The sequence below is a fragment of the Grammomys surdaster genome, unplaced genomic scaffold (assembly GCF_004785775.1).
Source record: "Grammomys surdaster isolate TR1022 unplaced genomic scaffold, NIH_TR_1.0 125793, whole genome shotgun sequence".
NCBI lineage: Eukaryota > Metazoa > Chordata > Mammalia > Rodentia > Muridae > Grammomys > Grammomys surdaster.
The window spans coordinates 554887-581968 of record NW_021620624.1 but is presented as its reverse complement, the minus strand read 5'-3'; the positions used below and the strand labels follow the sequence as shown (position 1 = coordinate 581968).

General features: G+C 41.8%; 1 protein-coding gene across 3 annotated transcripts in view; it reads left to right on the top strand.

Annotated features, from left to right (window-relative positions):
- Positions 1 to 27082, top strand: part of Fbxl13 (F-box and leucine rich repeat protein 13) — a 171630-nt gene that overhangs the window by 18506 nt on the left and 126042 nt on the right. For all 3 annotated transcript variants that reach the window (XM_028789166.1, XM_028789165.1, XM_028789167.1), the window contains exons 4-7: positions 4910 to 4977; positions 5670 to 5824; positions 9472 to 9581; positions 11956 to 12117. In XM_028789166.1, coding sequence (XP_028644999.1) covers positions 4910 to 4977; positions 5670 to 5824; positions 9472 to 9581; positions 11956 to 12117 — 495 coding nt within the window. The remainder of the gene's footprint in view (positions 1 to 4909; positions 4978 to 5669; positions 5825 to 9471; positions 9582 to 11955; positions 12118 to 27082) is intronic.

The window sequence follows — 27082 nt, the reverse complement described above, 5'->3', positions numbered from 1 at the left end:
CATACATACATACATACATGCATACATACATACATGCATACATACATACATGCATGCATGCATACATACATACATACCTACATACATACCTACATACCTACATACATACCTACGTACCTACGTACATACATACCTACATACATACATACCTACATACATAATACATACATACATACATACCTACATACATACCTACATACATACATACCTACAAACATACATACATACTTACATACATACATACATACATACATACATACATAGGTATATGTGTATTATATAAGTATGCATGTACACATGTGAAATTGATGAAATAGGTGATCAGGCCCAGCCAGTGTGTGTGTGTGTATGGGCATGTGTGCCTGCCAAGGAGTAGAAACATTCTATTTGATGATGTAGAAATAATAAAATAAGAAAAAGTGTGCCGGGCAGTGGTGGCACACACCTTTAATCCCAGCACTTGGGAGGCAGAGGCAGGTGGGTTTCTGAGTTCGAGCCTAGCCTGGTCTACAGAGTGAGTTCCAGGACAGCCGGGGCTACACAGAGAAACCCTGTCTCGAAAAAATAAAAAGAAAAAGAAAAGAAAAGAAAAAGTGCGTACATACAGCAGAATACTATTCAACCATCAGTAAGTTCCTGATTTCCAGAAATGTGGAGACAACATTAAGGGAAAACAGCCAGGCTCAGAAAGATCAGCATCTCATGAGCTTAATAATAGAACCTAAAAAAATATTGATCATAATTTGAGAGTAGAATGGTCATTATCAGAGGCCTGGGAGATTGGGACTGGAAGATGAAGAAAACAATGGAGAAAGAATGATTAGTGGCCCAGTGACAGTTAGACAGAGTGAGATATGTCAGCTGTAGAAGTGATTATAGGTAACAATGTACCAAGCATTTAACAAAGTTAGAAGCACTGGCATGATGGCTCAGCACTGAGACCAATCCCTGGGGTTTATATGGTAGAAAAATATTTCTGACTCATGTAAGCTGCCCTTTGACTTCCACATAAGAGCTGTGGCATGAACACATACACCATAAATAAGTAAATATGTAACAATAATTTTAGAAACCTAGAAGGCTTTTGGAAGTTACTACCATGAAGAAGTGGTAAATGTTTGAGGAGATATGTTTATCATTTCAGTGTATCAGTAATATATATGCTTTTTGTTTGTGTGTATCCATTAAAGTAATTGTAAAAAAGAAAAGTAAGACAGAAACAGTGCCATTGTTTTACATAATTGCAACAATTGTTGAATATCTCCTAGTGCTAATTATATCCAGGCATACTTATTCCATTTCCCAGTTTCCCAAATAGTCTAAAAATTGTCTTCTTACTTAAGGTTCTGTTCAAGTCAGAATTCTAATTCTTCTGTAATTGATAACAGTTCTCCTGTCTTGTTTCTATTAAGGGAATCATAAGTGTCTTGTAAACAACTTTACATTGTCATTCTTTGTTTCAGCCATTTTTGTTGCTAGATTTTCTGTATTTACTGTAGAAACTTGATGTCATTAAGGTTCTTTTTCCAATTTTTTAAAATAATAAACCTTTTAAAAAATGATTCTATATGTATGAATGTTTTGCCTGTATGAGTAACTGGGTATCTCATGAGGAGGTCAGAAGAGAGCACAGAATCTCCTGGAACTAGAGTTGCTGTGGAATGTGTAGGTGCTGGGAATCAAACCAAAGTCCTCTGCAGGATCAGACAGTGCTCCTAAGTGCTGAGCTATCTCTCAAGTTCCCCACATCTTTCTCTTTGTATGCTAAAACTCTATCAACTTGGGAGGCCCGCATGGTCTCTTGACTGACTTTTAATTAATGCATCATGAGTCATTAGAAGTCTTTTGGGGGCTGGAGAGATGGCTCAGCAGTTAAGAGCACTGACTGCTCTTCCAAAGGTCCTGAGTTCAGTTCCCAGCAACCACATGATGGCTTGCAACCATCTGTAATGGGCTCTGATGCCCTCTTCTGGTAAGTTCGAAGAGAGCTACAGTGTACTCATAAGTAAAATAAATCTTAAAAAAAAAAAAAAAAGAAGTCCTTTGGGTTTTAACATAAAAGTTAATCACCAGTGATCAGAATTACTGCTCAGAGTTGACAGCTTGAATGATTGAATGTCCTGTAGGGAACAGCTTGATTGCATATTAATGCTAAGCTTGTATAGAACATGGGTTGGGTTCTTAGCACCAACATGGCAACTCACAAAGGTCTATAATTCTAGTTCCAGGGGATCTGACACACTCTTCTGGCTCCTAAATGCACCAAAATCTTACATGGTATACATTCAGGCAGACACTTAGACACATGAAAAGAAATATTTTCTTTTAAAGAATACTGAATTCACATTAGAGACGTTATACAATTCTTTTTGCAAGGAGATGTATCCTACTAGGTAGTTTCAATGAAAGTAATACCCTTTTTTTGTTACCCGAAGTACTTATTACTCAATGTTATTGTCACCTACTTTTCTCTTTGATATAATTATACTTTTCCAGTTATGTGAAACACTACAAAATACAGAATTAATATTGATATCTTTCTAATCTATCCCTCCCCCTTTAGGTAACCATTTTAGTAGTTTTTAGTCTACTCATCATAGACAGATAGACAGAGAGAGACACATAGACACACAGCACAAGTCTATCTATAGTCTTCTATAAATTTCCTCCTTAAATATGTCCAAGAGATACTCATATATACAGCTTTAAAATCGAATCTTTTAAATTTATATTTGAATTTTGTATATGCCATATATAGCTTTTGTTTTGTTTTGAGATAGGATTTCTTTGTGTAGCCCTGGCTGTTCTGGAATTGCTTTGTAGACCAGGCTGGGCTGGAACAGAGATCTGCCTGCCTCTGCCTCCCAGAATGTTGTGACTAAAGGGGTGACCACCATCGACAGGCCCCATATACAGCTTTTTTTGTTTTTTTTTGTTCTTTTTTGTTTTTTATGTTTTGCTTTTTTTGTTTTGTTTTGTTTTGTTTTGTTTTGTTTTGAGACAGGGTTTCTCTGTGTGGCCCTGGCTGTCCTAGAACTCACTTTGTAGACCAGGCTAGCCTCGAACTCTCGAACTCAGAAATCCGCCTGCCTCTGCCTCCCAAGTGCTGGGATTAAAGGCGTGTGCCACCACTGCCCGGCTCATATACAGCTTTTTAAAATCGTGCTATCACCAGAACATCTAACAAAAACCTAAAATTAAAATGGGGAAAAAAACATGGGCTTTAAATAGTCTCACAGATGTAAATAAAATTAACCTTAGTATCCTAGGGTTTAATGGCCTGTGCTCTACATAGGAATGTTGGTAACCAAATCCTGAACCCTGCTGTCTGTCACAGTATTGCTTTTCTTTTGAGACTGGGTAAAGGTAGGCAGTGTAGTGACACACACCTGTAAACCCGGTACTTGGAGGCAGAGGCAGATAGATCTCTGTGTGTTCAAGACCAGCCTCTTCTACACAGTGAACTACAAGACAGCCAGAGTTATGTAGTGAGATCCTGTCTGGGGAAAACACCATCCAACCCAACCAACCAACCAACCAAACAAACAAACAAACAAACAAACAAATGAGACTGGATAATTACTAGCTCCTGAGAAGGCATCAAACTTAAACTTTTTATTTTATTTTATTTTATTTTATTTTATTTTATTTTATGATTTTCTTAGTCCTATTGGGTGAAGCATTGTTGAATGGTTTTTGTTTGTTTGTTTGTTTGTTTGTTTTTAAAGAAGAGAATATCATTTTACAGTACTGACAGGTAAAAACCAGTCCTGACTGACTAACAGACTACAACTGCTTTTCTTTTCTTTTTGAGTCAAGGTCTCATGTAACTCAGACTGGCTTTAAACCTTTGTTGTAGCTGGGAATGACCTTGAACCTCTGATCCTCCTGCCTCTGCCTCCTGAGTGCTGGGATTACAGGCATGTGCTACCATAGGAGTTGGGGTTTCAGGCATGTATCACTGGGGTTAGAACCTAGAACTTTGAATATGTTGGGGCAGCAGTCTACCAACTGACCCATATCCTCAGTTCTGCAATTAGATGTTCATAAACATAGCTGATAATAACAATACCATAATTGTTTACCTTGAAATATTCTAAAGTAAGTGAGATGTAACAAGATCACTCAAAGGTGTGACCCTACTCAGGGAACATTGCAGAAAAGTGGGGAGTGGGGTGCAGGGTACTGTAAGAGCCAGGATGAAACAGTGTGTCCTGCACAAGACAGATCTGGTGTAGTCATGCAGTCGTAGCAGCTGTGGTTGCCTGTATCAGACCTGAGCAAGATCCAGCCGGTCATCCTTACATCAGTGAGGAGGAGTTAGTTCTCTTTAGAGGTGTAGTCCCTTGTAGGCTGGCCATGCTCTAATGGTTGGCTCCACATCCATGATGTATGAGCAGCACAACTAATTTGATTCAACAGTGTATAAAAAGGGGTAGACATGGAGTTGGGAGGGAGTTATGGGGGTGAGTCTTGGAGAAGCAGAGAGTGAGTGAGGTCAAAAGGCATTGTACACATGTATCGAGTTTTCAAAGAATTTATGAAAATATATGAAAAAGATACAATTTCAATAAAAATAGGTGATAGATACATATAGTATAATTTCTAAATCTGTAAATGGTGTTCATTCCTCCCCTCCTCTCCCCAGAGGCAGCTCTGGTCCCATCTCCTTGACAGTCTTGCAGAGGCCTCTCTCCCACCTCTCTTTTCTTTCTTGACAGGGTCTCCCAGTGTAGTCCTGGGTGGCCTGGAACTTACCACATAGACAGGATGACCTCAAACTCAGAGATCTCCACCCCCATCTCCACCTCCCCAGTGCTGGGATTAAAGGTGTGTGCCACTGTGCCACCACCACTCAGCTTTGTCCTACTTATTTCTAATGTGTGGTTTAATTGCTTCTTTATTTTAGGTGACTCCAGAGTTGATGATAAAAGCATGTACCTTTTACACTGGACATTTAGTAAAGACCCATTTCGGGTAAGAATGTGTTTTTTACATATTATTTCTTTTTCTTTGCTCCTTTACCCCTGATATTCTCCATGCAGAGGAAAGCCCACTCCTGGCCACCCATGCTTCCAGTGCATTTATTGTTTTGTATATACTTGATGAGCTTATACTTAGTAACATCACCTCTTCTCTGAAATAGAACATGTCAAATATCCTTGGAGTCGGATATGCTTGGGAACCAAAATTCCTTTCTACATTTTTTTTTTTCGAAACAGAGTTTCACTATGTAAACTCACTATGTAGACCAGATTAGCCTCATAGAGATAGCCTCATAGACTCATAGAGACCCACCTGCCTCTGCCTCCAGAGTGCTGGGTTAAAGGTGTGTGGCACCACTGCCCAGCCTTTTTATATTTTTGAAATCATCATTAAAGATGATTCTCTCCATAAATTGGAGTTATGATAATAATGTTACACCAAGATGTGTTTATTTTATTAAAAAAGAAATATGACTGCCATATAGCATCTTACTCTCCCCCTCAGCTATCAGGAATTCTTCAAGACATACCCCCAATTTACAGTTTTTTTTCTTGCTGTGATTTTGAGGGGATAAAAGTAATCTCACTTCTTATTCCTCTTAATTTATTTACTGTTATATTACCTTAGTTTCAAAGTAATATTTTGAAAGTAATGTAATGTCGTTCTGTATCTTTTGCCTGCAGTGGTTGGAAAGAAATTGCAATACCCCGTGCAAATCAAGAGGCTATCATGGCTGAAAAAATGGACAAAGCAATAGCTCATGACAATTTTAGATGCCAAAAATTCATTTTTAATCGCTGGTTCTCCTACACAGTTATGAGTAGAGAAAGACTTATAAGTAAATGTTCACGCCATAGCAATTAGTGTTGGTATTTAATTATGCAATGGGTCAACAAACTAATGGCTAAAAATATGCCTAGAGAATAGGTTACTTTAGTGTTTAGAGAACTGTTATTAAATGAACCAATTAAAAGTACTAACTGTAAGGCTAGGTGTGGTGGCACATGCCTACCAGCGCTCAGAACACTGTGACAGAGCAGTGAATTTAAGGCCAGCCTGGGCTGTAGAGTAAGACCTTGTCATAACAGAGCAAAGCAAAGCAAAGCAAAACAAAACACAATAACAAAACCTAATGATTTTGTTAGATTTATTTTATTGGAGTATAAATTACGTTAAAATCAAATCACATGTGCATACACACACATATGCACGTAAGCATATATAAACAAGTATCTACTGTTGGCTTTTTGGTCTGGTACTGAACCTAGGGCTCTGTACATACTAAGTGAGCACTCTTCCACAGGGCTTTACCCACAGACTCCGAGCACTCTTCCACAGGGCTTTACCCACAGACTCCCTTTTGTTTTTAAGTTTGAGACAAAGTGTTGCTAGGCTGTCCAGGTGGGCCTTGAACTTGCTGAATACTTGCCAGTAGCTGAGATCACAAACCTGTACCACCAGGGCCAACTACTTCCAGTTCTTATGCACAACACAGAGCCACTAGTATATATACTCATTAGAAACCAACATTGACACAGAAAGTCTGTGTTCCTTATACACATTTCCTTTGATGTCCATGTGAAAAAGCTTAAAGAAAAACAGTTTTCTCTGTGATGCATGGACAGCGCACATGGAATCTTAGCGGGGCCAGAGGACTCCAGCCTTTCAGTTACAGCTTTCTGGATACTAAACCATACCTCTGACTGTGCCAAATGAGAAAAGTTGGTTGATCACTCTTGCCCTTGGTACAAGGTCTTACTGTGTAGCGTAGGATGGCCTAGGACAATCCTCCTGCTTCAGCCCTGGCATTCTGAGATTACAGGTGTGAGTCACCAGAGCCAGCTGGAATCATTTCCTTTAGAGCTGTGCGGTCTGTCTCTGCCTCAAAGTGAACTCTGAAAGTTTTTTTTTTTTTTTATCATAAACCCAATGAAGGGTTAAGGACTGATTAACTGGCTAGCTTGTCACCAGGTGATCATAGTAGAAAATGACTCTCTTCAAAATCTTGAGTGACCTGTAAGCTCATTAGAGAGTCTGGATGCCCTGGACCAACCTCTTGTCTTTTCTGTCCTTCTGGGTTCTTGTCTCTCAGCACTACTCGTCCATCGTGTGGCTTCCTGCTCCCTTGTTCTGACACTCTTCTATTCCAGGCCTTTCCCTTCTCTTTGGCACCATCTCTTCTCTGCTTTGCCTCATTAGGTGGGACCACATGGGGCCTTGATTTCCTTTGTCCCTTCTCTCTGCTCTCTTTTTCCTTAACCCCACCTGTTTCTTTTTTGTGGTTCACACACTTGGGGCTTTCCCCCTTGTCTACTTGTGTATGCCCTGTGTCATCTTTGGCCGCCCTAACTCACCACAACCAATCAAAGATTTGTAACTTATATATTAGATTTATGCTGACAAGATTTATATTCCTGTTTGTAATTTAAATTGTCTTTTTGGGCAGGAGAGATGGCTCAGCCAGTTAAGAGCCCTCGGTGCTCTTCCAGAGGACTTGGGCTCAATTCTTAGCACCCATATGACAGCTCACAACTGCCTGTAACTTCAAGGACAGGAGATCTGATACTCTTTCTGACTTCCATGGGTACCAGGCACACACAAGCTCCACAGTCTTACATGCAGGCAAAGCATCCATACATTTTTTATACATTGAAAATAAAACCCCAGAGATATGTAATCTGTTAACAAGACCTAAGTTGCATTTTCATGGTGATACTTCGTTGACACCATTCCCCCTGCTCTACCCTCAAGTCACAGCACATTTACCTCTCTTAACTCTCAATGATAAAATCCTAAAGTTTTGTTTGATTAATGTCAAAATTTTCTAGTAGTAAGCCTAAACTATGATTCTCAAAGTATTACCATTAAAATGAACAAATAGTGGCATATTTATAATATTTAAATATTTTATTATATACATGTATCATGCAATGTCTTGAATGTCTAAGAAATATTCTAATCTGGTTTAGAAGATATATAACCTAGTAATATTAAGTGATATAAAAATGAGGTATTGAAAGAAAAGTAGCACGCTCATTCCTTCCAGAATGTTTTAACTTTATACTCATTACAATTTAAGTGATACAAGCTGAAGTTGACCTTAGCATTTACATGTATAGAAATATAATTTTGATAGGTGACAACTCAAGTAAAAAGCATTTAAATGAAAATGAGCAGAAGTAATGAGAATTCAGCAGGTAAATGCACATTCACGTCCCAGCTGGTAACAACAGCCTAACCTAAACTAGTAGTGTTCTGGCTTCTCAAAGAGCTTAGATTTTAGGACAAAATTATGATGTTTAGTGAGGTTCTAGCCCATTGGCAGGTACACTAAAAAATGAACAAGCAAGCAAGCAAGCAAACAAGCAAACAAGCAAACAAGCAAACAAACAAACAAAAATGGCTTTAAATTTTCACCTGTGATGCTGAACACTGTTAGCTGCTGTGTTTTGTTCTGTTTGCACAATATTCAAATGAAAAACAACATTGTCAAATTTTAAATTTCAGAGGTATTCATGCGCAATTCAGATGCCCATTTTTAGTTGGAAGGTGAAGTAAAACAAAAAGCCAAAACAAACTCTGAACCTCAGCTTCTGAGAGAAAACAGGAAAATCTGCAGCCAAGTCCAGTCAGGTGCAGTCAGATGCAGTCAGGTGCAACCAGGTCGAGCCAGTGCAGCCATTGCAGCCAGGTGTAGCCAATGCAGCCAGGTGTAACCAGTGCAGCAAGGTATAGCCAGTGCAGCCAGGTATAACCAGTGCAGCCAGGTGTAGCCAGTGCAGCCAGGTGTAACCAGTACAGCCAGGTGTAGCCAGTGCAGCCAGGTGTAACCAGTGCAGTCAGGTGTAGCCAGTGTAGCCAGGTGCAGCCAGATGTATCTAGTGGAGCCAGTGCAGCCAGGTGTAACCAGGTGCAGTCTGATACAGCCTGGTGTAACCAGTGCAGCCTGGTGACACCAGCAGTCTGATGCAGCCAGGTATAACCAGTATAGCCAGGTGTAACCAGGTGCAACCATGTATAACCAGATGCAGCCAGGTGTAACCAGGTACAGTCAGGTGCAGATGAGGAGCTTGCCTACTCTCAAGTCTGTTTTTCCTGGCTCATGTGTTTGAGTTCTGGATCATTGATTAACATGTATCAGGCAATCTATTTGATCTAGAACTTATAATTCAAAGGCATTGGATCTGAATACTACCTGGCGATTGTGTTTCTATGAAATGCTTAGAACTATGAGTTTTGTAAAAGGTTAATTTGTTTCTTGAAAAAAGAAATAATATATGTATATTTGTTTATATATGTTTATTATATCTAAATTTCAAAGGGAAAGGGGATATTTACATATTTAAAAATCCCTAGAGCACCATCTAATGCTGTCAAAAGTAATTAGTTTTAATGTGATTAAAATGAAGCACAAACTCTTAGATACATTAGTTCCCAGTGTTTTTGGAAATAGCTTTAACTGCATGTGATGCTCCTTTCCTGCAGCTACTCTGCTTCGGTTACGACATTTGTTCTATATGCAAAGACAAAGAATTATCCTAGCAAAATGGAAGGAGAGAGCCAGGCACAAGAGTAAAACAAGAGAGGATGACTTGGTACGATGTTAGATGCTATTTGTCTTAGAGAAGGAAAAAAATCATTTCAATAGTTTGTTCAAGTATATTGATAAAGATTATAAGTGTTACAGTTCTCAGGGGAAAAGTATCCTGGAATTTGGGAGCCAAGGAATACCACAGAGTCACTCTGCTCAACAAACCTCACACAAGGGAGTTATTGGGAGGTAAGAACCTAGGAGGGTGGCTGCCTCTGCTCAGGTGAGAAGCATCAAGAACTGGGCAGAAGTCAGGGTTTGTATAGGGTTTCTTGGGGTGGGTGGGAGACACTTTCCAGGGTGGGGATTGGTGGGATTTCAAGTCTAGAGCATGAACTTTTTACTCCGTGGGGAGAACTGGGTCTGGGCATTAGGGCAGTGAGAGTGTTTTGTGGGTGGAACGTGGCCTTGGAGTTCCTCAGGGGAGGGGCCTGGCCTCATGTGTACTACTTCCTGCTGAGTGTGAGTGAAGAAGTCCTTTGGGCCAACTTGACCGTCTCAGGCTGGGTGTTATCGGGGTCAACCACCCTCAATAGCTAGGGGTAGGGAATCCTGTAGAAGCAGCTGATTAAAAAGTCTAGTTAGAAATCTTTCAGATCTATCTGTTGCTGAAGAAATCTAGACAATAAGGGAGTTTATAAAGTAGGGTACAATTAATAGGATTAAGAAAAAGAGGAGAAGCAGCATTTAAGAAGGGTAATATCCAGTTCTATACTGGGCTGTCAAAGAGCCATTGGCCAGAAAAATTGAGCTGTTTTTGAAGTTCGGTCTGGAGTTGTCTAATCTTTTACTATACCCGACTGCTGACATAGAAGAAGCATTCCTCCTAGAGGAAAAGCCAAAGACCACCTCTCTCGGCTGTTAGTAAATCCAATCTTTACTGATTTTGTAGCACTATAGTGGCCAATGAGTCTATTTGACTCTAGAAGGTAAGGATGGTCTGAGTCACCTGTTGGAGATCCTAGATGGGTAAATAGCCAGAGAAGTGATCAATCCCAGCATACCAGTGGTGACGTCACCAGTTAGACCCAGGACATGAAGAAAGGGTAGGAGCTCAACCTCTTGTTCATCCTACCGTGCCACTCTAAACCCTGTGATGGGAACTGGCAAGGGTTCCTCGCCAGGTACCACTCCTAAGTTTGGAAAAAGGAACATCAGGGTACAAGTCCCAGACTACCTAGCGGGTAGGCAGTGGCAAACCTGAGTGCCACAGAGGATTGAGGAATTGTAAATATTTGGACATAAGGGCTGGGTGTCAGTGCTCAGGGTCCAAGTATTATTACAGTCTGAAGGATCCAGGGTGCCCATAAAACTATGTCCCCGAGGACTTAGAACTGTCTGCAATATCAAAGAGAGAGATGGGAGAGGTGAGGAGTGGGAATAGGAAAAGGATAGGCGTTGTAGACAGCTATTTCAACATTGCCAGCAAGATATGTCTGCTTTGGGTTCCACTGTATCTGCTAATGCCATGCTTGCAGTCACTTTGTGTACTAAGATAGTGTTGTGATCATTACCCTTTGCTTGATGATTGATGGTCTAACAGAGGACTAGTCGACAGCACATAACCATCGTTCTTTCCTTATCTATACTGTTTGTCTCTGAGAAAAAATGGGGTTCTCTTAAGCCTGATATTTGACATGCTCTGGTTGCTAATATTAGCAATATATTATTATCCTTTATATATTGTAGTTAACTGAATGCTTAGGAATTAATTCCCGCCCCCAGCTATACAATTTATTGGTGGACAGTTATTCTGAAATTGTAAAGCAAGAGTAACAGGTATGTGCTGGGAACAGAGGCAGATGATAGCTATGTATCCTGGCTTTCCAATATGTCTGTCCTTAGATTCTTCTATAAATATCTAAAATTGTATATGTGAGTTTGGGAGAGGTGTGTATAAACTACTCACCAACCCATAGAAGCATTTTCTTGTTACATAGTCTTGAGGAAATGTGTCAGTTAAAATGTGATTTGCCACAATGGTAAGTCAGACAGGGCTCTACCGTGTGTTCTCTGACTTCCCTCTTTTGGCTATCTCCTCACTAGCACATTCCTTCAGTGTCTCTAAATGCTAGGGCTTCCACTGCTTGGGTCTCCTCTTTGGGGCCAACAGTTCTCTCTAAAAGAGGAGATGACACCAGATCTTTCAGGGGTGCCCTGTGCCAATATGTATGACAATTAGTAGAAGTGGTCTATAAAAGCTGACATGGCCCAGGGAGTTTTATATGTTCACATGTAAAAATTATCAGTTAGGTAATAATGGCAATCAACAGCGTGTAGGAGGTGCTAATGTTATGTCAAGTATTGCACTTTCTAAGGACCATTGTCTTTGACCCTTAGGACAATTCCATGGAATTCATAAATTATTTTCATTACAGATTACAAAACATGAGCTTCAGTTGAAAAAATGGAAGTTCAAGTTAAAATCCAAAGTGGATGAAAAACTGATTAACCTTGAGGGAAGCTTATCTGACATCACTGTTTTGGATGGGCGAATAGTATTTGACATTTCGGTGCTACCGGAACAAGCAATACTCCAGGTTTGTAGGAGTTTGTTGAATAGTGTTCTTACAATTTGTGTATAGCTTGGAGTTAGGGTAAGTATGTTTGCTTATAATTTCTTCCTTTGCAAATTATCTGCTCATGTTCTGTCTTTCTATTGTAGTTCATACTTGTTTGTTACAGTTCTTTATATATATATATCTTTGGCAATATTAACTTTCATCTAGAATATAGTTGAATATTTCCCTCCATCGCACTTAACATTATTTCTTTTGCCTCTAGAGTATTTTGATGTTAGAGAATTTAAAGCTTTAGGTAATGAAGTCTGTCACTCTCGCCCTAATAGTTTCTCTGTGTCATGTCTTTCTCATGTGTTTTTCTGAGTGATATCATCCTGTTGACACAGACATAGCTGTTTTTTCCCATGATGTTTTTGCTAAAATTTTCTTGTTTACCGGGGACCACTCTAAGGTTTACGTTACTTGTTCTAGGATATCACAGATGAGCTGCCAATGCACTCATTCCCCTTTGCCTGTAACATAAGCATGCTTTCCTTCTCCCTCCTGTGGTTTTAGTTTGTTGAAATAGGTCTGCTTCTATATATGAATAGCGTTACAATTTTAAAATTGTGTTTGCTTTAAACATTATCACTCTCTGAGACATTTTTACTTATGATCATCTAAGACTTAGAGAAAAGTTTCAGGTGCAGACAAAGGGTTGTTTTTCCTGGAGAATGGGAGCCAGGCATTCTCTTAGTCAGCCATCGAGGTCCTCAGACTTAGCTCCATTTTCTTGGTTGCCCCAATTATGTTCTAGCAACTAAGACAAGTCCAGATTGTGTGGTGCAGGTGGTTGTCATGTCTCCTTGATTTCCTTCAGCCCAGAACAGTTCTATAGTCTGTAATTTTGGGGCCCTTGAGGTGGTCTCTTGAGGTTCCATCTCTCCACTGTTGGACATTTTGGCTAAGGTAATCCCCATTGAGTCCTGGGAGCTTCTCACATCCCTTTTGGGGCCCTTGGAATGACATTTGGGCAAGTTTTATTATAGAGAATCTCTGAAATTTGGCTTGTTTTCTGTTTCCTCATGAGTTAATAATGCCTGCTGTGTTTTTTTCATTAGAACGCACAGAGCTGACTGTCTTGTGCTGCTTTCTTTCCATCCTCTCTGAAGCACAGGGTTTGGTTTGGGCAGCTGTGCTCTTCCTGGCCTCCAACGCCTTGGGCTCCACGATAGATCCCTCTTTCTCAGTTCACCTTCCTATTTGGATCCACTTTGGGCTCCCCTTCCTTGGGGACCACTTCCCTACCATTCTCTGGCTCCAAAACGTGGTGGTAGGCTGCATCCCTGAACAGATACCTACTCTTCACACACTTGAGTTTATACCTAGAGCCAGCTTATTTTTTTAAGCTTTTTATTGATTCTTTGTGAGTTTCATATCATGCACCCCAATCCTTCTCATCTCCCTGTTCCCTCATATACTCCCTTGTACCTTTTCCCCCCAAATAAAATACACACGCACGCACACACACACACACACACACACACACCCCAAAACTCCAAAACAAAGCATAGGGAAAAATGTCATCGTGGAAGCTGTAGTGTGTCCCAGTGTGTCCCACAGTGCACCCCTCTGTCCACACATCTTCACTTGCAGATGTTCATTGCAATGAGTCACTGGTTTGGTTTGAAGTCTCTGGCTTCTGTGACACCATCAATACTGGATCTTCACTGTGCCTCTGGTTATCCTGTTGTCGCCCTGTGTCATGGAGATCCTGCAGCAGGACTGGCACTTTCATGCATCCTAACCATTTATGGATGATATAGATTTTGGGGTGTTGGTCAAATCTAACCTCCCATATATCCCACATATGTCTAGTGCTTAGAATTCTTCTTTTAGATTAATTTTAAGCTATTTTAAAACTATAGCATGAGAAAACTTGCCGTATCTGTCTTTCTGTGTCTGGTGTATGTAACTTAACACGATGTACTACGGTTTTGTCTATTTTGTTGTAGACAAGAGGATTTTATTCTTCTTCATGGCTGAATAATACTCTAGTGTATATCTATAACACTTTTCTTTATCTATTCATCTGTCAATGATCACCTAGGCTGTGCTATATCTTCACCTATGTGAGTAGTACCACAATAAGCACAGAAGTACAGGAATCCCTTTTGTTGTTTCATTTCATTTGAATATGTACTCAAAAGTGTTATAGTGGGATCACATGGTAGTTTTATTTAAAAAAATGTTTCTAGATTTATTTTATTTTTATGGGTACTAGTATTTAGCCTGCATGTATGTATGTGTACAGTGCACATGCCTTGTGCCCACAGAGTTTAGAAGAGGGCACTGAATCCCCTGGAGCTGGAGTTACAGATACTTGAGAGCCACCATGTTGGTCGTGCGACTCGAACCTTGAGTCTCTGTGTTCCTTTTCACTGAGCAATCTCTGCAGCCCTGGTAACTCTGTTTTTATGAGGAACTGCCACACTGTCCTCATTGTGACTGGACTGGTTTACACACCTGCCAGCAGTGTTCGAGAGCGCCCTTTCTCTATATTCTCAGCAGGAGATGGTGTATATAGGATGGCGTGACAGTAGGGTAAGATGGTGTACGGATGGCATGACAGTAGGGTAAGATGGCGTACGGATAGCGTGACAGTAGGGCAAGACAGTGTCATCGCATGGTGCTCCTTATTTGTACTTTCCTGATGACTGATGGCAACTGAACACTTTTCAGATAGTTTTATCTGTCTGCATTTCTTCTCTTGAGGGGAACTTACTCAGATCATATGTCCATTTAAAAACTAGATTACTTGTTCTTTGTTAATTTTGTCGGGAGTATCCTTTTATAGTTCACATACCAACTTTCTGTCAGATGGATGAGGCAAATATTTTTCTCATTCTGGAGGTTGATGCTTTACTGTTGATTGTTTTCTTTTCAATGCATTGTCCATCTTTTAAACATTGTTTATGCGTGTGTATTTCTGTATGAGTGTATTCCACGAGTGACAGGTACATATGGAGGCCAGAAGAGGGGGTCAGGTGTCATGTGTATGTGTGTCCATGTGTAAGTGCCCACCCCAGCTGGAGTTACAGTCCTCCTTGGGCACCTGCATGTCCACATGCATACACACACACACACACACACACACTGTTAAGTGTTCTGTTGCTGTGAAGAGACAGCATGACTGTGGTGACTCTTAATTTGAGCCTGTTTATAGGTTTCAGAGGTTTATTCCATTATTGTCATGGTGGGAAGGATGATTGCACACAGGAAGACATGGTACCAGTGAGTACATCTGGATTAGCAGGTGGTAGGAAAAAAGAGACACTGAGTCTGACTTGAGCATCTGAAACCCCAAAGCCCACCTCAAGTGACACTCTTCCTTCAACAAGGTCACACCCACTCCAACAAGGTCACTCCTCCTAATAGTGCTACTCCCAAATGACCAAGCATTCAAATACATGAGCCTCTGGGGGTCATTCCTATTGAAACCACCACACATGCATAAAAATAAAAGTGAAATTGTTAAGACAGATACAAACAAAGAAAAAAATGTGTAATGATGTATATGTATGAAAATATACTGAAATATGTTATAATGAAAACTCTCAACTTTATGCTAACTTAAAAAGTTACTAAATCCCCACAAGGATAATTTAAGGCTTCTAAATCTTAAAACAACACTAAGTGTGATGTAATTTTAGAGATAGTCTCAAAATTTTCCAATGAAGTAGATTATTCATTGGACGTGCATTAAAATGGCAGGTAATATGAGGGTAGATTTACATAATAGTGGAAAGTTGAGAATGAATTTTTGACACTAATATATTGAACATCTGGGCTTGCTAATGTTATTCAATGAATAGGGTTGCAAAGTTACCTTTTAAATCATTTATTAGTTGGGTATGGTGTCACATAGTTTTGATCCTCAGAGTTGGAGGCAGACAGATCTCTGAGTTTGAGGCCAGCCTCTTCTACATAGTAAATTTCCAGGTTAGCCTATTAAAACAAAAATTAAACAAAACAAAAAGACCTTAAAGTTGTTAAAAAAAATAGTATGAAACTTGACGTTCTTGGGAACTTGAACAAAAAAAACCATTGAGTTAAGCCTTAATTTTGGAATGTGTTAGTTTTAAAATGAATTCAGATATATGCATACAGACTGCTTAATATTTTGGAGGAAAAGTTGAGAATAGTAATTTGGGAAATACAATTTGAATTTATCTGGGAAATATGCAGTTTTTAGGTCTAGTGAAAGCAAGTCAGGTTCTGTTCTGCATCATTTCCTAGGTATCATTTTCGCTCATAAGGAATGCTGCTACTTTGACAGATGGTGGGGCTCATATACGATCAGTTAAACTGCTAGCCAAACTCAGAGCTAGTGGGAGGGTTGGCAGGGACCACTTTCCATGAAATGCAAGCATTTTGGCACACAGCATGGAGAAAAGCCTTATGTTGATGAATTTAGAGTTTGGTTAACATAGCTAAGCAATGCAGTTTCTCGGCTAGCTAACAATGTAAACCTTGCCTTGTGCCTACCCTTCATCTTAGCTGTGACTTTTTGTGTGCAAAAAGACTAAAGCATGTAGACTTGCAAAAGAAAAGTTATAGAATCACCTTCAGAAAAAATTCTCTCAGTCCCGGATAGCTATTAAAGCATCACCAGACTGTGGAAGAACCAGATGGTTTGGGCTTGCTGGGTTAAATTACTTGGAATTGTAAAATCAAAAGAGTGTGTTCCAATCCATGTTTTGATAACCCCATGGGTCAGTCTGACCTTAACCAACCAAGCAGAAAGTGACTACAGGTTCCATGGCTCTGTACCTAACTGGCTCCAAATTAGTTTCCAAACCGAGTTGCTCTGTCAAGGAACTATGTGTTTGTTGGCTCGAATTTCGGTGTGGATGAGAAAAGCCAGTGATACAAAACACTTCTGGATTGCTTTTAGGAATAGCTTGTTTTGGTCGGAGCCCTGTGATCTCACTGTCATTACTTCAGCCTCCGTCAGTGATGCAATTTAACAGTTTACAGGAGCCAGGCAGTGGTGGCGCACGCCTTTTATCCCAGCACTTGGGAGGCAGAGGCATGCAGATTTCTGACTTTGAGGCTAGCCTGGTCTACAGAGTGAGTTCCAGGACAGCCAGGGCTATACAGAGAAACCCTGTCTCCAAAAAACAAAGCAAAACAAACAAAAAACCAAGAGTTTACAGGAGACTTTAAAGTTTTCATGAGTTCCATGGCTCCATTAACTTCATCAGGAACCACGTTTGCAGAAGTGATGTGTCTTATGAGAGATGAAAAACCACAGAGAGGGAGGCAGCGGGGTGGGGATTGAAAAGCTGTGTCCTGCAGTTGGGTGGCTGTGTCCTTGGGTGTGTGGCCCTGGGCTGCTAATCTTTATTTCTAAGCTATCTCTTTTGGAAAGGGAGGATGGAATGAAGGTGGTGGTGGACAAGCAGGCTGATACTCTGTATCTGCTCTTGTAAGGCGTTAGTATTCAAGAAGTGTTGGAGCATGCCCGACATGGTAAACTCTGTTACTGTTACTAACATGTTGAGCTAATTGCTGACTTGAAGCCATTAGGTGGAAAGTCAGAAAGACTGGACTTCAAATGGCTCTGCTGGTTCTCTTAGATCACTGACTTCTCAGTCCCAAGTTTGAAAAGTCCCAGCAAAGAGTACACACTTGTATTTCCCGCTATGAAGTGAGTGTGGTCTGGGTGGTGTCTGGGATCACTTCTAGCTGACTGTGCTTGTAAATCTGCGATGGGAACATGATGTACAGGAGAGGAGAATGTTGGGAGGAAAGGAGAGGAGAATTCAGAAGAAAGCAGATCAGAGGCTTCATGTGTGTGCTCATCCTTGCCCAGAGCTATCCTCTACCACAGCCTTAACTTAGCTGGGGCTCTCTCATCTGTCAGCTACATGACACCGTCAGCGAGGCTTCTCCTGACCAGGACCACTGAAATCATCTGTGCTGTGGAGGCCTGGTATTCTTGGGAATAGTTACAAGTGAAAAAAAGAAATAAAACATGACTCCTCCTACGGGGCCAGGGAGAAGGTTTATTGTACATGGAGGGAGAACATACCATAGCCAGAGGCAGAGATTTCTGGGAGAAGCCAGGGTGAACATGGCCAGACTGAGCCAGGCCACGTTGGGTGTGGGATGGGGTGGATGTGGCTGATCAAGAAGGGCAGCCTGGGCCAAAAGAGGGGTGGGGGTGGAGGCAAAATGACCTGGATTGCCAAGATGGCTAGATTATGTAGGTAAGAGACCTGGGGGAAGGGCAGCCCAGTCTCTGGACTGGAGAGGTTTAGGGTAGGGAGTCAGTGTACACCTCCCCAAAAGACCTTGTTATAAGTAGGGACTGAAGGATACTGGGAGAACCTGAAAGCCAGCGTCAGCTTTAATATGTTAATAAGTACCTTAGTTAGCAGTTTGTCCCAGATTTGAGACCTAACTGTTATCATGAACAGTTTCTAATTGTTTTAAATATTCCTGATTGCTTGTCTGCTTCTCCTGCCAAAGCATGTGCTCTTTGGAATCTGGTGTCACTTTTTTTTGTTTTTTTAAATTTATTGTTTTTTTTTGTTTGTTTGGTTTTTGTTTTTGTTTTTGTTTTTCGAGACAGGGTTTCTCTGTGTAGCCCTGGCTGTCCTGGAACTCACTCTGTAGACCAGGCTGGCCTTGAACTCAGAAATCCACCTGCCTCTGCCTCCCAAGTGCTGAGATTAAAGGTGTGTGCCACCACTGCCTGGCCAAATTTATTGTTTCTTTATTCCTAGCACCCAAGAGACTGTGTCACAAGCAATGAAGATTTAATCATTTACTCAGTATCTATCTAAGCATGCATATAGTACACAGGCCTCTCTTTTGGATACTGAGAAAAAAAATCCAGCGGATTAAATAAATAATAGCTTTATTCTTATACATTTATCCTTTAAGACGAATCAAATAGCAAATAAATCAACACACACACAAAGCATGCCATAGAGAATTATTTTTTTTTAATATGTGCATGTCGTATGTGCGTGTGTATATGTTTGTTCACCCATGTGTAAATACATATGTGTTGTATTTTCTGTGTGCATTTGGATGTATGTCCATACATGTGGTGTGTGTTTGTGTGTCTGTGTTTGTGTGTGTGTCTGCATGCATAGGCCTGAAGTTGATATGGGTGTCTTCCTTGATCACTATTAATTGAGGCAGGGTCTCTGCTAAACCTGTAATTCACAGATTTTGGCTAGTCAACTGTGGTGGTTTCAATATGCTTGGCGCATGGGAAGTGGCGTTATTAGGAGATGTGGCCTTGTTGGAGGAAGTGTGTCACTGTGTGGGTGGGCTTTGAGGTCTCCTAGTGCTCAAGCTCCATGAAGTGTGGAAGAGACCCTTCTGCTGCCTTCAGATCAAGCTGTAGAACTCTGAGCTCCTCTTCCAGCACCATATCTACCCGCATGCTGCCATGCTTCCCGCCATGATGATAATGGACTGAACCTCTGAAACTGTAAGCCAGCACCAATTAAATGTTTTTCTTTATAAGAGTTGCCTCGGTCATGGTGTCTCTTCACAGCAGTAAAACTCTAACTAAGCCATCTACCTAGACAGTCCCACCTGTCTTGTAGAGGGAGGTGGATGAAGTCTGGAGGTAGGGGCTCTCTCTAAGAAATAGCATGAGAGCAGTGGCAGTGGGAACGAAAAGGACCTGGGTAGGGGACAAAGTGTAGCAAGACTTCCAGGCCAGGTGACACGTAGAACAGAAGGATGAATGAGGCTGACTGGGACCTGACAATACAGCCCAAGGGCAAGCTGAGGCAAGGCCTACTCAGGAGAAAGCAAATTTATTGATCTTACAGGCCTGACTCCCACCAGTTCCTGACTCACTTCCCCAAGAAGCCTTGCTAAATGATTTTCTTTCCATACCTGTACTGGCTGCGTTTGGGTGTCAACTTAACACAAGTTAGAATCATCAGAGAGAAAGGAGCCTCAGTTGAGGAAATGTCTCCATGAGATCCAGCTGCAGGGCATTTTCTCAGTGATCAAGGTGGGAGGGCCCCCGAGCTCCTGGGTTCTATAAGAAAGCAAGCCCTTAAGCAGCACCCTCCGTGGCTTCTGCATCAGCTCCTGTCTCCAGGCTCCACCCCTCCTTGAGTTCCTGTCCTGACTTCCTCCCCATCTTGAGTTTCGGTCACGATGTTTTCACCGCAGCAACACAGTGTTACATTTAAGTGGATGATGGAGACTTGTTCACTTTAGCAGTTTAGTTTTCTGTCTCAGCTGCCTTGTGATCTGCAGTGGAGCAGTTAACTCCCAAGTCTGCTTTATGTTCAGAAGATAATTCTTTGACTGCACTGCCAACGTAGGATTGCCAACGCTACTTCTCAGGGAGTTCCTGGACTTGTACTTCTTGTACATCGGCTTGTACTTCTCCCTATGAGTGTATTCCTTCAGTTCTATAAATGTGTTCAATTGACTCCTTTCTTTCTTTTTTTTTTTATTGGATATTTTATTTACATTTCATATGTTATCCCCTTACCCCATCCCCCACCCACCCGGGAACCCCCCATCCCCTTACCCCTCCTCCTTCTTCTCTGTGGATGTAACCCCCACCTATACCCCCACTCCCACTTCCCCACCCTCAAAATTCCCACCCCCTGGGGCGTCCAGCCTTCATGAGGTCAAGGATCTCTTCTTCCACCTGTGCCCGGCAGGGCCCTCCACTCTTACATATTCAGCTGAAGCCCTGGATCCCTCCATAAGTGCTCCCAGGCTGGTGGTTAGGACCCTGGGAGCTGTGATTGGTTGGTATTGTTGCTCTCCTCATGGTGCCACAAACCCTTTCAGCTCCTTCAGTCCTCACTCTAACTCCTCCATTGAGAACCTCATGATCAGTTCAATGGCTAGTTGTGAGCATCTGCCTCTGAATATGTCAGACTCTTGAAGGCCTCTGAGGAGACATCCATATCAGGCCCTTATCAGCATGCACTTCCTGACTTCCACATCAGCATCTACCTTTGGTGACTGCACATGGGATGGATACTCAGGTGGAAAGATCTTCAAATGGCCCCTCCCTCAGTTTCTGTCCCTCACTTTGTCTCCATATTTGCTCCCTTGAGTATTTTGTTGCTCCTTCTAAGAAGAACTGAATCACCCCCACTTGGTCTTCCTTTTTTATGAGCTTCATGTGGCCTGTGAGTTGCATCTTGGGCATTTCAAGGTTCTGGGCTAATATCCAATAATCAGTGAGTGAATACCATGTGTGTTCTTTTGTGATTGGCTTACTTCACTCAGGATGATAATTTCTAGTTCTTAACAACTCCTTTCCTAAACAAACAAACAAACAAACAAATTTCTCAAGCTTGTATGTGTTGTCAAACTTCTTGACACCACCTCCCACCTGCCCATAGACTCCCTCAAAGACTGCTTTGAACAGCCTCTAGCTGGCTGTTCCAGTGGCACAAGCCAACTCATGATTTCCAAAACAGAAAGCACCATTACCTTTTTCCTGTATCCTGTCCAGTGCTTGCTCGCTGGTGTATCCTGTTTGTAGGGGTGGCATCATTGCCCTCTCTGTTGACTGAGTATTTGGAAATGATCTTTGGCTTCTCTCCCATGCTGCTCACGACAAGCCGCGTGTCTCTTTTTATCTGTTAAGCTCACTTTCTGTTTGTCTCTGAATTCTCCTACTTGATGGTATTTTTTTTTAATTTTAGTATTTTTTTGTTTGTTTATTTATTTTTTCTTTTCTTTCTTTCTTTTTTTTTTTGATGGTATTTTTGAGAGTCTTTGATTGGTCTTTCAGCATCAACCTTGTTCATCTGCACACCAGCCTTCTTCAAATGCCACATTTGTCCCAGTCATTCCCTGGTGAAGAGTACCTACAGAGGCCAGCAAGATGGCTCTGTAGATAAAGGCACTTGCCTACCAGCCTCACTGCCCGAGTTAGATCTTGGAGGATCCGCATGGTGGAAGGAGTGAACTGACTCCTGCCACTTGTCCCTTGATCTCCACACATGCACCCCTTTAAATGAAATAAATAAAACATTGTAACTCTAGTTTTGTCAAAGCCTACTTTTAATGTTCTTAAACATTTTAACCTCCCTTGTAGCCCATCACCCACCAGAGGTAGTGGAAAAGAAAGGCTATGGGGGAAGGGGACCTGTTTAGAAATGGTTCTTTAGAGCAATTCCCATCCTTATCAGGAAATCAGAAGGTCACAGCTCCATCTACTCGAGAACACTTCACCAACGGCCCGGTTTGCTATAGTCAGGGTAGCAGACACGAATCAGCAGTGGTGGCACTACCTAGGTCTCAGCCTCAGCCGGAGTCAGCAGGAAGGACCCGAAGGGATGCCAGGAGACGTTCTTAGCTGTGCCTCTCTCAGCAAAGAGAAGATCAGCAAAGGCTCAAGACTAACAAATGTTACATAGCTCTGTAAACAAGCCAAGCTCCTGTCTGAGTCCACTTTATACTCCCTCCAAACATCGTGTGTCCTCTACGGATCTTGTTTCAGCACATCTTGTCTCAGCTGACACTACTCTGCCAATCAGTCCAAATCCGAGGAAGTGATAAGGAGTCGCCAGCACACCACCAGAAGTTTTTGCGTGTGTTTCTTTCTATGAAGTCCTGACAAATGGAGCTCAACTACACCATGTAAGGAGGACCCATACATGTGTGTTGTTAGTGAGTAGTCCTTCATCACGTGTCCTGAACATCCTTTCACCTGTGTCTGCTTTAGCGTAACGCTCCTTCATGTCTTTGCCTCAGCAAAACACCATCCAATGCAACTGACTTTTGGAAGAGCCCCTTAAGTTTTCACTTCAGAACACAAAAGGTCGCCTCCTGCTCTCCTTATTGGCTTACACAGTGGCAGTAGCTATTTTGTTTCTTATAGCTCTGTGAGCTTTGTTCTATTTTAGCACCTTCCTGCCTCTAGTCTCTATTCTTCTGCTTCCCCACTGAAACCTTTAGCTGCCTTTTTGCTGCGTTACTCTGCTATCCAAGTTCAAGGCATATTCTCTGACTGCATGGCTTTGCCCACTATGACCTCTCTGTGTAGGACTCCCTTCTGCGGCTTCTGTGTCAGGCTTAGTCCTCCTCAGACCCAGCTTGGATGTGATTTTTTCCAATGAGCTTGCTGAGAATCTGTTCTGTCTCCCAGTCTGTGTGCGCCCCACCTTCACGCAGATGGCAGGGCTTTAAGACAGAGCTTTGATTGCTTCAAGAAAATCACGGTTGGATGCTCACTGCCTATTGGATGGATTATGCTCCTTTCTTGAAATGTTTGTTTGTTTATTTATTTATTTATTTTTAAATCCTTTATGCTCTGAGAATTTCTAGTTCTATTCTCTGGAAGTTGGCTCTCTATCTTCATGATACATTGTTTCTTGCTCCTAACCCTATGTCACCTGAGCTGCCTGACTGTGCCCTCAGATGTTGACCTTTGCCCTTTCCTCTATGTTCTCCCTTGGTCACAGAAGCCACAGTGAGGCCTTTTCAATCCTTATAATGACAATGATATTGATTTGTAGCTCTGCTAGCACTCCAGAATTTTAAGTGTTTCAATCTCCTAGGATGTGAGGCTTGACATAATCTAGTATACAGCAATATTTGATAAGTAAACTGATTAGGCAGTAGAGGAATATAATTTTGGAACCACTGAATTTTAAATGACAATAAATAATTAAGTTAGAAAGTCCCAGAACTAGCTGAAAATGTAGAAGGTCACAGGATTCCACATAAAGAAAGACTTTAGGCTTATATGTCTAACGTCCCTGCCAGGACAGTATCTTTACAGAACCTTCCTCTTCATCTTCATTTGGAACTAAATATGAAGTAGAATGCTCAGATCTTGTTGATGAGATGGTGTCTTAGGACCAGTGACCCAGATAGGACTTTATTCTTATCAAGTTCACAAATCAGACCTCTCACCCCTTAGGCCCTGAACAGTGGAACCCTTGCAGACTTCCCCAGAGCAGAACAGACACATTCATCCTGCATTCAGACCCAGAACAGCATGGAACAGTACCTGAGTTGGCCTCCTGCTATCTAATCCTGTGTCCCAAACTGTCTAATCAGGTGCACTCCTTTTGTTGGGAGGGGTTAGGGCGAGAGAGAGAGAGAGAGAGAGAGAGAGACAGAGAGAGACAGAGAGAGACAGAGAGAGAGAGCACAGTTTCCAGATGGAGACAGGAGGTCAAGGAATGAAGTGTTTCCATTAAAAGTAATGTTTCTGCAGATTGGATCTGGTGTTTTCCAGGCTGAAGAGTCTGTTGACTGAAAGATATTCTGGTCCATTTTGGAGAGGATTAGATAGTTAGAAAGTTGTTCTTATATCAAAACAAATGAAGTGCCTCTTCTGTGTGTTTGTCCCTGGTTCCTCTGCTGCATCAATGGGATTTAAGCGTGCCTGCTAACTTCCAGTTTCTTTCCTTTTCCAGTTCCCAGTTCATTCAGTTGTCATGTGATAGTTTCTCTTCTCATCCCCACTCTGTCTCCATCCCTGATGCTCTCTCAGGTGCCACCTTATAAGGATTTTAAGAATTAAGAATAAGAATATGTTCATTCCTTATAATGTTTGTTGGGCTGTATGTATCCCTCCCCATTTTAAGCTGACCAAACCTTCTGAAGGTCAGGGATGGTGATCCCTAGATAATAGCTTACCCGGATCACTTTTGCACGTACAGTGAACTCCACCTGTCCTGGCCCTGTTGTGAGAGGGAACTATACCTGACAACAGAAATGTAACCCCATAATGTATTACACAGCACAGAGTCAGAATCAACAGAGAAAGCAACATCCTTGGGTGTCTCTTGGGTGCCAAGGTTGAAGTTAATAATCTTATATGGGAAGCACACTCCTTAGTTGGAGATGCTAGACCACTTAAGTTGTAGCATCAATTCTGGCTTGCTTTCTTGTAGAGGAATGCCTCATAATGCTGTTTCCAAGACGAAGCTGTTTGGCGACACAGTGCTGAGTGAACAGCACACTGTGCTGAGACTCTTGAGCAGGGCCCACTCTGTTCTCGGGTTCCTTGGCACTCTGGCTAAATGAATGCACACCATTTTACCCTGCAGCCTCCTTCCTCATTGCTTTGGTGTTCTTCTTTCTCTACAATGTTGCTGTCCTGTTTGTTGTTCTCCTTTTGTAAGAGCTTCATCCCTCTTCCAAACCATGCTTCACACTCAATATTGCCCAGGGCTAGAACAAAAACACACCAAGTATGATGTGATTCATACAGTATCAGTACCAATCTCATCCTCAGAATAGACACTCCCACAGCTCAGCTGTACCTCAAGTGAGGCTCTGTGAGTGGGCGACAATTCTGTAGCTCTACTGACATTTCTGTGGTTTGATGTGACACGATGACCCTTTCTTCACCACCACGTCTCTCTCATAACTCACCATCAGTGACAATACTTCCTCTGTCTCTCAGCCACTCCAGCGCTAACACGGCCTCATTGCCTCTTGTGCAGATGCTTGTAAGCGCTTCCCAGTGCTCCTCCACTCTCACTCCTTCCTCAGTCCTTGAGCAACTTCAATACCTGCTGCTTTGTTGTTGAGACTCAAATCCAAGTATCTCTAGACACCTTTCAGTTTTGATACTTAGGCCATTCATGGTCAATCAGTGTCTGCTGGGTTGGTCCCCTTGGTGTTCCATAGCATCTGCCACCCACCATGTCCAGCTTGAAGACATGGCTTGTTCATCCCTCTAACAGCGTTACTACTCCCCCATACTCGCATTCTTCCCTTGGTAAATGGTGCTGTCGCTCAAATCAGAACAGTGAGGGCTACACCAGACTTCTTATTTACATATAGATTTAAATATAAACTGTCTTTTGTTTTTTATTATTTTATAATTTGTGTGTGTGTGTGTGTGTGTGTGTGTGTGTGTGTGTGTGTGAATTCCCATGCCATAGCATGAATGTGGAGATCAGGGGGCTGTTTTATTGTAGGTTCTTCCTTTCTACCTTTACATGTGTTGCAGCACGCACAAGTATAGTGGAGCAAGTAAAAATATCTGTATGGAAACAAAGGACATTAGAATGGATGATGTGTGTGGGGTGTCCGTGGAAATTGTATGTGTGTTTATTTCTTAAAAAAATACATACAGCTAATTGTATAGGTGGGGCAAGGAGTGAGAAAGCCATTGAAGTTTATGCAGAGTGGATTCTGAGCCACAGTAAGGAAGAGTGGAAGGACTGACTGTTAAGCAGCCAGAATCTTTGCAGTCTGCTACCTAGTGAGTCTCAGAATCACTAATGCCCTTAGCCCAGAGTGGGGTTCATGTGTGCCTTATTGATGTTTTGCTTTAATCAGTTCTTTGAGTTCCTGGATTTCACCTACTAACCTAGAGTATTTCCAGATTCTAGATTGTGTTGATCAGATTGATACTGATAAGCTTTTTTTTTTTTCTGTAAGGAACCAGGACAGATAGTAAATAATTTCAACCTCACATACCAAAAGACTCCTAAGCAAGTTGTAGTCTCCAAAAGTGACTGTCTTCTTTTAAACATTAATAAAAGTATTCTCTTCCTGATCATTGGCAAGTATAAAGTCTTTTGGGCCAGGTGTGGTGGTGCATGTATGTAATCCCAGCATTCAGGAGGAGAAGGCAGGAAGTTCAGGAGTTCAAAGTCGTTTTTAACTACTTAGCATATTGGTTCTCAACCTGGAGGTTGAATGACTGTTCCACAGGGATCCCCTAAGACCATTGGAAAACACATATATTTACATTACTGCTGGGGTGCAGCCTCAACACAGGATTGGGGTTCTCAACTGGAAGCAGGGATATCTGGAGGGCTCATAAGAAAACATACAGGCAGCTTTTTGGGGTACAAGCTGACAGGCAAATTTCAAGGCTTGAGGTTGCACTTTCTCTCGGCTCTCTCCTTGGGCTGGAGGTTGTGCTCTTCGTGCCTCCATTTCTCACACTTACACCGCATGTACACCACACATACCTCACACACACCTCACACCTCACACATACCTCACACAC